Source organism: Hypomesus nipponensis, chromosome 20, assembly GCF_054491055.1.
Source record: "Hypomesus nipponensis isolate SF chromosome 20, ASM5449105v1, whole genome shotgun sequence".
Taxonomy (NCBI): domain Eukaryota; kingdom Metazoa; phylum Chordata; class Actinopteri; order Osmeriformes; family Osmeridae; genus Hypomesus; species Hypomesus nipponensis.
The window spans coordinates 12319087-12334351 of NC_140380.1; the positions used below are offsets into that span (position 1 = coordinate 12319087).

General features: G+C 43.5%; 1 protein-coding gene across 1 annotated transcript; it reads right to left on the minus strand.

Moving 5' to 3' along the window:
• Window positions 1–13712, minus strand: LOC146246446 (protein Aster-B-like). The gene is made up of 21 exons (XM_084684097.1): window positions 13268–13712; window positions 11336–11555; window positions 10636–10656; window positions 9973–9993; window positions 9658–9742; window positions 8576–8679; window positions 8273–8368; window positions 8114–8194; window positions 7512–7627; window positions 6700–6910; window positions 5992–6175; window positions 5706–5852; window positions 5495–5613; window positions 5205–5347; window positions 4494–4597; window positions 3942–4118; window positions 3580–3670; window positions 3138–3197; window positions 2768–2875; window positions 2459–2579; window positions 1–2064 (listed from the first exon to the last, which is right to left on the minus strand). The coding sequence occupies exons 1-21, from the start codon at window positions 13315–13317 to the stop codon at window positions 1975–1977; spliced, it is 2349 nt and encodes a 782-aa protein (XP_084540223.1). The 5' UTR covers window positions 13318–13712; the 3' UTR covers window positions 1–1974.
• Window positions 13713–15265: the final 1553 nt, after the last annotated feature.

Consider the following 15265-nt stretch of genomic DNA (forward strand, 5'->3'; position numbering starts at 1 on the left):
AATTCACCATCAAATGATCTGTATACTTTTAAGTGCTACTTCATGTTGAAGTCTAGTTTTAAATGTGCTATGTGCTCTGTCACATCGCCGCAAAGTACACTTGTGGGTCCAATTGTTTACTCTGGGAATGTTTGCCATTTTTCATGTCTTACTACACACAGTAGATAATAAACTCAAAAATACATTGGCTTGAGCATCTATGATCTTTCGACAAGCACTCGTGCATCCTCATATAAGTGTAATTGCATTACTGTCAACACAGTACATGGACAGGTGAAGAGGAGATAGCATCAGATCAGTCAACATTCATGGGCACTGAAACCAGGAGACACTGGTGACAGTCACGGAACTGTGAAGTTCATAAACGTCTTTGGGCAATGACGATTCCTCAGCGTTACATTTCAGTCTTTCACTGTACGTAAATAAAGAAGCATAAATAAATACCGCTAAATACTTAACACATTCCTAACTTCAAGCAGGGACAAGGATTTTAGCTTAGTCTTTCCATTTCCTTTCATCTTAATTGCCTGATTTAGGTTGTGGTATACAGCTCTGGTACAGCTCTGGTACAGTTCTGGTCCCCTCAGTGACTTATTGTCAAAAATGTATTTACCTTAATGAATAGACAAGCCATTTGTAAGTGTGTGTTGGGGAGGGCAGATTTAGTGCCATTACATCCTCACTTGGCACACAACACTAAGCAATTCCACATGTGTGGAGAGAATATTATCCAGATAAATAACATTTTAGATAAAACATGGCATAAATTGACACGGAGAAACCACTGTCCATTTTATAACCTGATCCCAGGTTAAAGCAACAACATTGAAACAAGGATTAAAAGAAGAATGTTTTGCTGCAGTTAAGATTTTAACAATTTGTCATGCATAATGTTGGATAAACATTAGACATTAGAACAGTAACAACATCTATACTTTCTGAAGCTAATAAATTGTCTCATATATTGTCTTTAATGCTAACAGCCAAGCTAGTTTTTCCAACGAGTCAGTAAAACAGGACAGAGCATCGTAGAACTCTACAAGAGCAACTCTACAGAGCAACTCTACAAGTAGAGAATATTTAAGCCTTCAAAAATGCATGGCAACACAAGCTCTCAGGGAAACCAGCCCTGACATGCCACGGAAGCATATTATGAATAAGCCCTGGCCACAATGGACACAATTAAAACTAACATATGAAATATTATACATGTAATTATATGCATCCATATCTGCTGCAGATCTGTTATAATTCTCATCCGGTTCTAGTCTGCCGAACCCTGTTGTAATTGTTAACAGTAATATCATCTGGGCTGAAAGGTGCTCTCTTCTCAGAGTTGGGGCATCTGTCAGTAAGGGTTAGGGTTAGGTGGACAACATGTATTGGCTGCTTCTGGAGAGGAAGCGGATTGTGGTTCTACTGTGGCTGAAACCTGCTTCCAGATTCCAAAGCTGGGTGTAAAACGGATACTTCAGGTGTTTGCAACTTTACCAAGTCTGAGACAAATAGGCTGTCGTCAACACCTCTGCTGACAGAAGTTTGTAGAATAAAAAAAATGTCATGCTTTTTTCAATGTGACTATCTTCCATCAGTGGCATCAACAAACAATGTTTAACATTACAACATTCTTTAAAACAGAGAAACGGGATTGGGATTTTTCACAAGACCACACTGCAGCCGACGGGCCGCACTGCAGCCGACGGGCCGCACTGCAGCCGACGGGCCGCACTGCAGCCGACGGGCCGCACTGCAGCCGACGGGCCGCACTGCAGCCGACGGGCCGCACTGCAGCCGACGGGCCGCACTGCAGCCGACGGGCCGCACTGCAGCCGACGGACCGCACAGCAGCCGACGGACCGCACTGCAGCCGACGGACGCTCCTCAACGAAGTTCGTTTTGAATTCATAGAGGTTGTGGGCCACCAGAAATGGTTGTATATTGCACATAATGTCCATTTTGCCTTAGGATTGTTTGTCAGTGATATTGTGTCCTCTTCTCTGATGATTCTGAATGATAGTCCCTTGAGCCGATGCCCTTCTGCAGGTTCAGTAACGAGCTCTTCATCTGCAGCAGAGAAACATGTCAGCAACAGTGGAGAAAACCCACAACATGTTGGCTGTACTGAAACTCTCGTAAATGTTAGTATTATTTTTATAAATGTATTCCACAAAGATCAATAGCTCCAAGTCAAGTCATAGTGCCAGTCATATTTAACTTTTCCCCTCAATGTTAGCCTTTGTACAATACAAAGATCCCATCTCCATTGCTGCTTGCAAATATGTTATTTTACTTAAAAAATCACATGATCTGTATGAGCACAAGGTCTACAAAAGATGCATATCTAGGAAGTGCAAAATCCATTTCAAAAGTACTGTACAAACTCAGGTTTTAATAAGAGATCATGTCTGGTATCTTTGGGTTCCGACCTGAGTGATTCTACATTCTGATTGGTACTCACCTCATCCAGCAGGATGACAGAAGTCTTGATGATCTCTTTCCATTTCTGCAGTTCATTGTCATGGTAACGCTGCTGCGTCTCTAAGAGCTTTGTCAATTCCTGCTGAGTCTGGGGCAGTTTACTGGAAATCACACAATTCACTAACATGTAATCAATGAAGGCTAAAATTTTAATAACCCTTATTTTACCAGATTACTTAAACAGCTCAAGATACAACTAATTAAGATATCAAGATGGAAGACATACTTTTGAAATATAAAGGTCCGTAAGCATAACTAGGGTTAGATACGGTATGTCTGTGCATGGTACCTTTCTGGAGGACGGAGGTCTTGCCAGGAAGACAGACTCTGTGTTGTGTACTCCAGCATCCATAGCTTGTAGAACAGCATCATGTTCAGAAACACCAGCAGCACTAAGCTGTATGAGACAGAGAGAGATACACAGAGAGATACACAGATAGATACAGAGAGAGAAACAGAGAGAGAAACAGTGGGGTAGAGAGAGGTAGGGTTAAACAATTTTTGTTATCTTCAATTACTGAAAAGGCTTCATTATAAATAAAAAAATCAAGTGAAACTCCAAACCAAAAACATAGGACTGGTGCAAAAGTAACTATACCTTATACAGATCCTATAGGATGCAATGAGTGCAAAGAGAGAGAAAGAGAAAGATTACATACAACACCAAAACCAAGTGATGAAACAAGATGTTTATGTCCCCTCTCCAACACTCCATCTGTCTGAGTTGCAGGAGAGGGGGAAATTAATACATATTTGCTTTAATGAGTTATGTTAACAATAATAATGTACATGCATAAATATGTCCATGTATACAGACAGGATGTTAACAGCGAGGTTGTGTCAATAAACACGTTTATTAAAAGATTCTGTCCTTACAGGATGGCCCCCAGTTCTACCCCTGGGAGCCAGACTGGGGGCCAGACTGGGGGCCAGACTGGGGGCCAGACTGGGGGCCAGACTGGGGGCCAGACTGGGGGCCAGACTGGGGGCCAGACTGGGGGCCAGACTGGGGGCCAGACTGGGGGCCAGACTGGGGGCCAGACTGGGGGCCAGACTGGGGGCCAGACTGGGGGCCAGACTGGGGGCCAGACTGGTACTCACACCAGGCTGATGAGGAGCAGCAGCTTGGAGACGTTGTAGAGTGCCAGGCCTCCTGGGACGGGGTCTGGTATGTGTCTGGTCTGAGTGGAACCTAATGAAGGCAGCCATATTGGATATAAACAAAACCAACCATCACACAAAGTACTTTCAAGATGCTCAAAAGCGAGTTGCATTTCACACATCTAACATGTCTTGATTAAAGTGAAGTAAAAGTAAAGTCAGTGTCTCCATCAACAAAGAGTGGTATAATCTAAGACAGTTTACTGTATTACTGTAATGCTTTTGAAATAAGAGTGACATGATCAGCTTCATTCTACAAGCATTTCCTAATATTTGGGGAATGTTGTGTGTCAGACCTCTACCTGCCACACGCTTGATGAAGTGGATGACCTCCTTGTCATCCTCGGGGGTTGTCAGGGCGCCCAGAGCCTGGTCCATCTGAGGGGGCCGCAGCAGCGCTCTCTTCCTCCTCCTCACTGCCTTCGGGGACAGTCTGTGTGGCTGTGTTAGGACCACCTCCACTTTACCCAGCTCCACCTCTGTAGGCCAAGAGCACCCAAACATCCCCAAGTATATATATATATATATATATGATGTCTGTACATGTGACTTTCTGAAGATGCTGCTCTGGTGAGCGCTACCATATGTAGATCCAGAGACTCACTCAGGTGTCAAGTTTATTAGGCTACTCATGCACATCTGTTGTCATCTACCAAGGTAGTAACTAAGATGTGAAACATTTTGTACTTAAATTTTGACCGGAAGGTGGAGCACTCCTTATCAGTAACCTGAAAACTAAATGTTTAATGTATTTTCCATATCTTGCCTGTTTTGTGTATATAAAAACAAACACAGGCTCTGTATTTATACTTTCTGTGAATGCTAGAAGGTAAATAATCCAGTTCCTGACTGACCGAGGTGTCTGAAGTACTCGTCCAGACCACTCCAGGAGTTCCTCTCGATGAAGCCTTTCACCAGGCCCCATGGCTGCTTCCTGTAGCGCAGCTCAGTGGACACCCTGACGCACACAGGCACACGCACACACAAGTACATGCACACGTGCACACACACATCACAGGTGCACACACAAAGACACGCACACAGACACACACACCAGAGGTGCAAACACACAGACACACATCACAGACACACATCACAGACACACACACAGAGACACGCACACAGACACATACCACAGGTGCAAACACACACACACACACACACATCACAGACACACACCACAGGTGCAAACACACAGACACGCACACAGACACACACACCACAGGTGCAAACACACAGACACGCACACAGACACACACACCACAGGTGCAAACACACAGACACACATCACAGACACACACACCACAGGTGCAAACACACAGACACACATCACAGACACACACCACAGGTGCAAACACACACACACACACACATCACAGACACACACCACAGGTGCACACACAGACACACATCACAGACACATACCACAGGTGCACACACAGACACACATCACAGACACACACCACAGGTGCACACACAGAGACACGCACACAGACACATGATCAAAAATGCGCTCCACGTATGTCTTAACTTTTTTTCTTCTTGAGGAAGATAAAGATTGTTACCTGAGTCGACACTTGTTCTTGGCCACCCTGGTGAGCATGTAGCGGTTGAGGGTGTAGAAGTAGTCATGGTAGGGAACATCATGAGCGATCACTTCTGCATCAATGATGTAACACTCGCTCTCCTGGCTGGCTTTGAACAGAGTCTGACACCAAAGAGGGGAGCTTTCAGATCCTGACTGACATTAAATGGCAGTGAAATCAATTATTCTGAAATGTTTGGCACGTTTGTAAATACAGTCAGGTGCAATAGCTATAGTTAAATTGTGGGAACAAACTGCTGTTTCACTGACTTGGGTCTCAGTGACGGTGGCAGACTTTGGGGCCAGAGGGTTGGTGAGAGAAATGGTGTACATGATGTCTCTGGTCTGGTTGCCTGCCGCCTCCTTCTTCCAGGGGTGATAGACTACGTCTGCCAAGAGAGGGAGGGAGACAGATCAGATGAGGATTCATCACCCTGATGTTAAATAATCACACAGCAGACAGACAGGCCTGCAGACACACCTGTGAACCTGCGCTGGTCAAGGAAGTCCTTCATGAAGCGGGACTCTGTGAAAAGGATGTCGTACATCTTGTCTACGCTGAACTTGTAGACCTCGTTTATGTACTGACGGCCGTTGAGGTCCTCGTGGAATGCTTGCACTTCCCCTGCTAAATAAGACACACACACAGCAATAATGAACAGGTGTGTGTGTATCACGTTTTTGCCGTACCAGACACACACACACCATGTCAGACACACACCATGCCAGACACACACCATGCCAGACACACACCATGCCAGACACACCTTCATCGTGTGTGTCAGAGGAGTCACTGAGCTCGGTGGGCAGGTCCTCGTTATCATTGAAGTCCAGCGAAGGGGAGGGGGGTCGGCTTCTCAGACCACTGTTCATGTTGCCCAGCAACGGAAGGGTCAGGAGTTCACCATCGGGAAGACAGGGGGGAAAATTGTCCAATGGGAGCAAGTTGTACTGCAGAAAGAGCCAATGAGAATGGTTAGGTTCTAGATTCTGTCAATGATATTCTGTCCCTTATTTCATCAAACTGAAAAAAAAAAGTGACAGAGTGATACTATTTATGATTACTTATACAAAGAAAGAATGATCTCTAAGGAATGAACCTTATTCTAGCTGTGACTATAGGTTGACGTGGGTCTTGACTGTGGCGGGCTCAAGATGGAGAAAATGGGTGGGCTTCCCAGGTAGGCTTCCCAGGTGGGCTTCCCTGAGTTATCTAACTTTATTATCTCAAGAACCAGGCACTTTACTACACTTGAAGGATGTGCAGTGTTGTGTGTGAAATATATTGGTTAAAAGTTTCACATTTGCGAGAAATAAAATATATAACCATACTCACCACCACGTCGAGCTGCGTCCCATCAGACACCTGCTTTTGCAAGTGCTGAGAAAAGCTGTAGTTAAGAAGCCCTTTTGCCAGCAATAATGGTATGTCAGCTTTGTTTGAGAAATGCATCGTGGTTGTGAAGTGTACTCACAGGGAGGGCTATGTCTGGGCTGACCAGACAGGCCAGGGGGTCCAGCGGGGGGATGGCCTGGGGGTCCAGGGGGGGGATGCCCAGGGGGTTCAGGGGGGGGATGGCCAGAGGGTCCAGCAGGGGTAGGGCCAGGGGGCTGAGCTCAGGCTTGGCCTCTGAACGGGCAGGGTCACTGGCCTCGCTGTCCTCTGCCGGCAGCTCCTCACAGTACCTAGACCACGGGGATGGGCAGCAGCTGGAGGTCAAGATTATCAGATCGGGGAACAGCGAGGCAGCTCACGCTGCTATGAGGGTGCTGGTAGTGTAATTTATTGCATTTGTATTTGAATACTGGATATCAGGTGTGTGTGTGTGTGTGTATCTGTGTCAAAACAACGTGTCTCCGTTTATGATAAGTCAGTATGAGTGATGAAAGTGTTGACTGACAATAGAAATGATAACACAGCCAGATATACCAGCAGCATGCTCCTCCAGGAAAAGGCCTCCTGTCAGATGTTAGGTTTTTGCTCCAATACTGTGATTTTGTTTATATTATATCTTTCCGTGTCATGTGTTTCAGCTGTTGACTGTGCATTCACATACTTAGTTTTTTAGTCCAAAATTCCCTTTTAAGTTCAAACAAACTTGGATTGAGAGGTAAAGAATGATGAGTAGAGAGAGAGATAAGGTGAGAGTGGACAGGGTTAGGGTTCAAAGTTAGTATGGGGATGATATATCTATACATGGTTAGGGTTAGTATGGGAATGATATGTCTATACATGGTTAGGGTTAGTATGGGAATGATATGTCTATACATGCGGTTCTGAACTCACCCCATGGTGTTGAAGTCGTCGTCCGGGGGGACGTAGTCCTCGTCATCGCTGGTGAGGCCCAGCTCACTGCCGTAACACTGGTGGACAAAGTGCCATAGTTCTTTGGGACACAAGGGCTGAAAGAAGTGATGTTAGAGTTGGATTGATATGATGATTACTGAGAGAGAGAAATGGAGGAGTGTTACGTCTACGCTCAGATTCACCAGAATACTAGTGGTGCCGCTGTCCAGCTCTGATTACGTACTATTGTGTGCACCTGTGTTTCTGTTCACCTGTTTCTAATCCTCGTTAGTGGAGTATATAACCTGGGTTTTTCTGTTACTTGGTTGTCGGTTCTTGTGCGTTACCCTTTACTTGCTTATCTTGTGTTAGATGTTTTTTTTATTTCGGAGTTATGTGCCTCAGTTTTTGATATACTCTTGTGGGTTATAAAAAAAGAAAAAACATTGGATCTGCATTTGCCTCCTCATTCCTTCAAATACTATAACAGGAGAAAGACAGTGAGAGTATCACTAGTTGCAGCAATAGACCAACACAAAACTCCACAATGTTCTAATGTACAGTAACATCAAATGGACTGTGGATACCCTGGCTGTACTCACCTTTTCTAGCAGAGCATTTTGCCACAGTCTAAACATCATCATGTAAGTTCGGTCCCTTGCCCCAAAGGAGGTGAAAAAATGCTGAGAGAGAAAACAGCATTAAAGATTAACAAAGGTTAGTAGAAAACCTACTGTGTGCGTGTGTGTGTGTCTACTAACCTTTTCATTGTCAGTGCACAGCTGGATGGCATTGGGAATGAGGCGTGCTGTTTTCTCTTTAGTCATGGAGCAGATGTCCTTTAACCTCACTGTCAGCTGGATGTAGAAAGAGAGCAGGGGGTAAAGTGGTAAGACGCACATGTGCCACATGTACAGTAATACTTAGTAAGATCTGGGTTAGGGATAGGGTCACTGATCCTACAGACAGTAGTACAGTAGTACTTAGTAAGATCTGGGTTAGGGTTAGGGTTAGGGTTCTGGTCTCTGATCATACACAGACAGACGTCACAGAAGCATTCATACCAGCGTTTCCCAGCGGAATATGTTGCTATAGAAACAGATCCAGTTCTCAGACAGGTATAGGCGACCCTGCAGAAGGATGTCACGCTGCAGCGCGCAGGAATAGTCTGGCCGGAAACACAAAGCATGATTTATTACCAAATACAAATGGAATCAACTTACGTGCCTCAAAAAGAAACGTGTCTGATGGGATTCCTAATTGTATTACTTTTGACCAAGTCAGCTACTACACCTAATTGTATTTGGTTATTTAAAAAATATCAGTATAATTAGGGACATAACAGTAGTAACCATTAATGATAATCCAAAATCAAACAGTCCAATGTCCACAGTCCACTATCACACTGAGGAATATGATCTAGGCTGTTTGAGAGGTGTGAGTCTACTTAAAGATCCTGCAAAGCAAATTCCATGATTTACTTCTCAGTACATTATACGTGTGAAATGAGTTCCTGAAACCATGTGCAAAGCACGAAATGTGGAGTTACACCTTTCAACACTTTGTCTTCCGTTTTCAGCTCAGGTTTTGTATAGGCAGAGCCAAAACCCGACTGATCTACGTTAGATCACAGACAGTTGCATTCTGTTACTCAGCTGGTACGATGCAAAGACAAAGTAATTAAAACATTAAACACTCAGAGACTGCAGGTAGGTCTGTTCTGATATCTGCAATTGATTTAGGTAGTGTTGCTGTTGTTGCTAATTTCAATACATTCGAGGGAGCGGAGATTCAGCTCCTTCAGGCGACACGCCCCCCCCCCCCCCCCCCCCCGTCTCAAGTAGAGAAGACTGCTGATTTTTTTTCATTCGAATTTAGATGGGTAGTTAACAACACATTCTTCTGTGGTGTGATTAACTTAAAACTCATTTTCAATTCCACTCTAAAGGATCTTTAAGAATAGTGTGCACATTTTAAGAATAGTGTGCAAGCATTTATCTTGTCTACTTGCCTTCCAAACTTCCCTGATGGCAATAAAAACAATCATTCTGATCGGAAAAGGTGCAAAAGAGATTAGGTGTGTACCCTCTCAAATGACAGTGAATGCAGATAGATGATATAGTTTGATCTCCTGTCTCTGACTCACCCACGATGAGGCGCTCTGTATCTGGGAGAGGTTTAAAGAGCTTCCTGAAGTCCTCATTGCGCTGTTTGTATGTGGGGCTCAGAACCTACAGTGAGACAGAGAGGTGATCTACATTCACACTACAAATGGGTCTAATTAAAGCTCAATTAAAATAGTGTTCAATCAAGTTTCCCAACTAGGCTACCTTTGTCCACTACAAACTATACACATCATATTAGATTTTCCCAGAAAGATGAACCTAATGTTAAATGTCAGATACATCAAGTGTACTGCAGAACGCAACATCATGAAGGTAGAAGTGAAGGATAGTCTTACGTTGTACCAGCTCTGGCTTTTCTGCAGTCATAAGCGTGAAAGAAGGTAGGAGGAAATAAATATGTTCATCAGTAAACATAAACATCAAAAGAAAAAAAACTATTTCCAAATTAAATTGTCAAATTATACTGGAAGCACACATTACAGACATATTAGTTGGTGCTATGGCTTATCTGAAGGGAATAGTATGATTCACAAGGACATCTGTTTATCTCTACCACAAGAGTGCAGTGTAATCCAACACAAAAATGTGAAATGATTGTACAGCTGTATCTCATTCCGAAAAGAATTGGCATAAGGCAACGTAGTGCAACATTCCCTAGCACAGTGCACCTAGCATTTTTTCCTACCTTTTTTTCCTTTTTTTAGTAGTTCCAGACGACTAGGTATTCGCAAATTGGTCTGGCAATGCCAGACTAGTTCATATCCATAAGTTTTGTTGAGACAAACTCAACAACTAACTGAATTTTTATATATTCTGAAAATAAAATGTACATTTGTATAAAATGAAGATTACTTTGAGCTGGATTTTCAGATGATAATCAGATATAATAATTTATTTTGGTAGACATTGCATGGCTTAAAAAAATTATATAATGGAGAGTAATGAGACATACAAAACACAGACTAGTGAATGCTATGCCAAAAAAGAGTGATGCTTACTTTGGAAAGTCGTTTGTGAGACTAGCATGCATGAGAAGAAGAACAAAGAAAACCTGAATCAGAAAAAAAATAATTCAAAGAAACTGCAAATGCATAAGGAAGAAAATTATTCATGACAGTTTCATATTATAGACTAGGCACATGATCAACAGATTATAGACGAGGGACATGATCAACGACAATCTAGGGACATGATCAACGACAATCTAGTTTCTAAAAGTTAATTCACGAAATAACAAAGTGATTAATAGGTCCGTTCATGAAATGGACGGGATAGCCAAACGGTGCATTTTATAATTAGCAATGCATGAAATGGAATTTGAATACATAAAATGACTGAGTGGAATATGAAAATGAATGAAGAAACTGTGAGTGGTCACTACTATGGCTATAATTTCCAAACCCTGAAACATTCCATTCTGAAGAGGAAGTCACGATGGAGTGACATGATCTACATTTAATTTGTTCAGAGCATCTCAATTACAAAATGCAGTTCAAGGACAGGTATCCTTTCTGTGAGACCCAGTGTAGCCCTCAGCCATACTAGGGAAATGCATGAGGCAGAGAATGATGACAAGATTCAGGTCCCTGACTGCTGAGCAGGAACCCATAGCCAGACCACTGGGCCTGGCTCTTTTGTAGGCTACAGGTTAGGTGTGTACGTGTGTGTGTACTTGTGTGTCTGTGTGCGTGCACTCACCTTGGAGTTCTTACTCCCGGTTCGCGTGGCGTTGCCATGGACCGAGTGGCTATACGTGCGCTGCCCCAGGGGCTCTGGAGGGGGAGACTTGTCCGAGTGGTCACAGCCCTTCTCCACCATGGCCTCTCCCTCCAAGCTCTGCAGGGGCAGCGGTGAGCGAGGGCGTTTGTGTAGGATGGGGGAGCAAGCGGGTGTGCTCTTGTTTGAGTTACATGCAGGGCTGGAAAAACAGGCGTGAGAGAGAACTGTTATATTTTTCTCATCTCCCTACAACTTTAAGAAGCATAGCTCAACATTGTGAGCATATGACTTGAAGTTTGAACTGTTATGGCATTCCCTAACTCTGTATTGCACTCCGGCTGGACAAGTTAAGGGACTATTCACAAAAATAATCTGAGGAACCCAACACCACCAAAAAACCTGACAAGGCAACACTTCAGATTAAGGTGCAGAACTACCCTAACCCTATCCTGTAGTCCTGGTGGTCCTGCTTGGGGACACAGATACTGCAGGGATTAGTGCACCCTCACCCTCTCATCTCTTTCTCCCTGTCACACTCTGTCCATGCATCACAGCGGTGCACTACCCCACGCAAACTGCTTTGGTGTCATGAGATCAAACTGCTTTGGTGTCATGAGATCAAACTGCTTTCGTGTCATGAGATCATCGTTTTCACACTACTTCTCCGTCTCCCTTCCTTTATGACTTAACTAGGGTGCTTTGTGCCAGTGACCAGACAGGGAAAGCTTGTTATGAAACAGTGCCCGTATGGTCAGAGTGGACTGTGTCATAACTGTGTGTGTCTGTACTCTACGTAAGCTATTCTCTAGTAGGAAGATGCATCTCTTTTCATCACTCTCTCTCTCATTATCACTACTCAGACATGCACACGTCAAATACAGGAAGCATGTTTGTATACCTCCAGGTCTCAGTGATGTTACCAAACTTTTGGTGCTCTCCCTGTCATGTAAAGTGAACCCACCAGGCGTTTGGTATTTTTCATTCTCGGGTGTTTTGGAGCGGAGGAGGAGCAGCACATTAAGGCAGTGCGGCTCCTCCCAAATGGTGCCTTTATCAGTGATTTCCTAAACAATGTAATTTATTCCAAAATCCCAATGACCTACTGTCATCAGGAGTAGTTACATGGTGGTGAATGTAACCTTAATGTAAAGTGTTAGTTTGTCTCACTGCTTTATTCCACAACAGTCAGGAAGGTCACATGACATTGCCTCTTCTATAGTCAGATTGCGTTTGTAACCAATAGCAGCTCGCCATGGGTTCGAGCAGGTTTTGGAAGCTGTGTATGTAATTCAATATTCAGACTAAAACTGGAGAACAATGTGATTATATGTTGTGACTGATCCACTCAGTACTGTGTCATCATTGATACACAGTCTCCACTTCTTCCGAGATTATGAAATAAATAACATCCATATTAATCCACTAGGAAGTAATAGTGCTCAACATGGCTGCTTAGAATAGTATATATTTTCATAAATTATCCATCCATATTGGGTAAACCTTTTTCCTTTGATTAAACTGTTGGTTATTTTACCTATTTACAGACTGATGTTTTTGGTTAAGGGCTGAATGTTTGAGGTCATTTCATTAAGCAACGCAAACAACACATTACCATGCAATACCCGGACAACCAGGCAAAACATTCTAGTGAAGATCTTTGCTGATGCACTGCAACATTTAGCCCAATTTACGTGACATTTTTTTTGAGTAGTTAAACATATATGAATGACCCAGCTAATATTGCTTATCAGCCTTAGTCAAAATGAGCCAAACCAGGCCAGCTAAGCTAAGCTAATGCTAACCAGACCAGCTGACGATGTTGGACAACACATTTGGCTCTGTGCCCAGAGAGGCACAGACAACCCTGCACAATGCAGCACACAAACGTTTTAAACAATCATGAAAACCAACCTGTAGCCATGAAGGACTAAGCCAGCCCGGTCAGTTTCTCTCCTCTTCATTCATCCATGAATTTAGAGAGCAGCTCGGTTGGAAGAGGAGGAGGAGAAAAGAGCAGTGGGAGGAGCTGCCTCCCTTCCATCCCAAGCAAAAAGGTCTGAAGGTGAAGTGGAGAACAGACAGCTAGCTGAGAGAGCACAGAAATCTTTGAAGCTCTGCTTTAGAAGACCATTTCATGGCTGCCTTCGGTCTCGCCGTCTCTCCCTTTCCATCGCATCTTTTTCTACTATTTCGCTTCACTCTCCACCGGATAATTTATTAATGTATATAATGACTGCTGCAAACTCATTCAGTCCCCTTGACCTGCTCTCTTTACCATTTTTCTCCCACCCTTTCTTTTCCTCCATTTACGGCTCCCTCTTCTTTCCTCCTGTCTGTCTCTATCTGTCGGATGCTTGGTGCAAAGAGCCTGGCTGCTCCTCACTTATTCAAGCTCTTCATGAATGGAGCTACTGACGTCACCCCACCCTCACTGTCACCCCACCCTCCCAGCCAGCCAGCCAGCCATCTTGCTGCCCTTCCCCCGAACACACCACCCAGCCCCCTCCGCTCCAGTCCTCCTTCTGTCTCACACACTAACCCCCTACTCCTCACACACCAACCCTTACTTTTCACACGCATACAAAAACATCAGTACTTTGCCTTCTTCAATATCCGTATCCCTATGTGCTTACCCCAACAACGACCATTGTCGTCTTGACTGCATACAGACACAACTTCTTATATATATCTATATATCTATAGATATATATTTAGCAATAAAAGACTCATAACTACATTGTTATGTCACTTAAAGTAACGTCCACATATTTTCGCCAGTCTCTGCATTCCCCTTCTAGCTGCCCTCACACTATCTGGCATCAGAACCCTCCATCCCTCTGTCCAGTCACACTATCTGGCATCAGAACCCTCCATCCCTCTGTCCAGTCACACTATCTGGCATCAGAACCCTCCAGCCCTCTGTCCAGTCACACTATCTGGCATCAGAACCCTCCAGCCCTCTGTCCAGTCACACTATCTGGCATCAGAACCCTCCAGCCCTCTGTCCAGTCACACTATCTGGCATCAGAACCCTCCATCCCTCTGTCCAGTCACACTATCTGGCATCAGAACCCTCCATCCCTCTGTCCAGTCACACTATCTGGCATCAGAACCCTCCAGCCCTCTGTCCAGTCCTCCCTGGATTAGTGGGTCAAAAAACATTAAAAAGACAGGAAAGAAAGGCAATAAACCAACAATTTGTGAAACTAAATAATTGGATAATGTGGAACTAGATAGGCAGGGTTTATTAAGATATAGGCATGGTTTGATAAGATATACAGGGTTTAATGAAATATCTAGCGTTTAATAAGATAATCAGGGTTCAGGTTGGAGAAAACAACATTTTCAATTGATTCATTTTTTCTTAATTGTTGTCTTTTGTTGCATGCATTTCTTTTTAATTAATTGTACTAAGTACTTCAGTCAAAATAAGGGGTTAGTGTCAACATATACAAAACATGTCAATACATAAACTTGAAAACTCTTGCCAAATAAATACAGTTCTTCACCCTAACCTTCCCCCAAAATCTTTTTTTCATGATATCATCCCTTGTTTCTCTGAGGAATTCCTAGATGAACCAGTTCTAAAGTTTGAACTTTTTAGAACTGTGCATACTGAGTCACTGTGTTTGCAATCTGCATGTTGTGGGTGTGTGTTCTATGTTATGCTTTTTTATATCCTTTGCTGTGTTTTAGCCTAATCAAACTTCTATGAAACCAAATAAAATCTTCAAGGAACTTTTTTTAAATCTTATCATTCCAACATGAGGCCAACCCTTTGCATCAAATATCCGCTTTGCAGAGAGCCTGTAAGGGAGGAATCTGTTAAAATAAATCCTCCACACAGACGTCTAGGAAATTCCAGTTAATTCAGTTTTGCTGATGTGTATTTGATCAGCAGTGCTAACA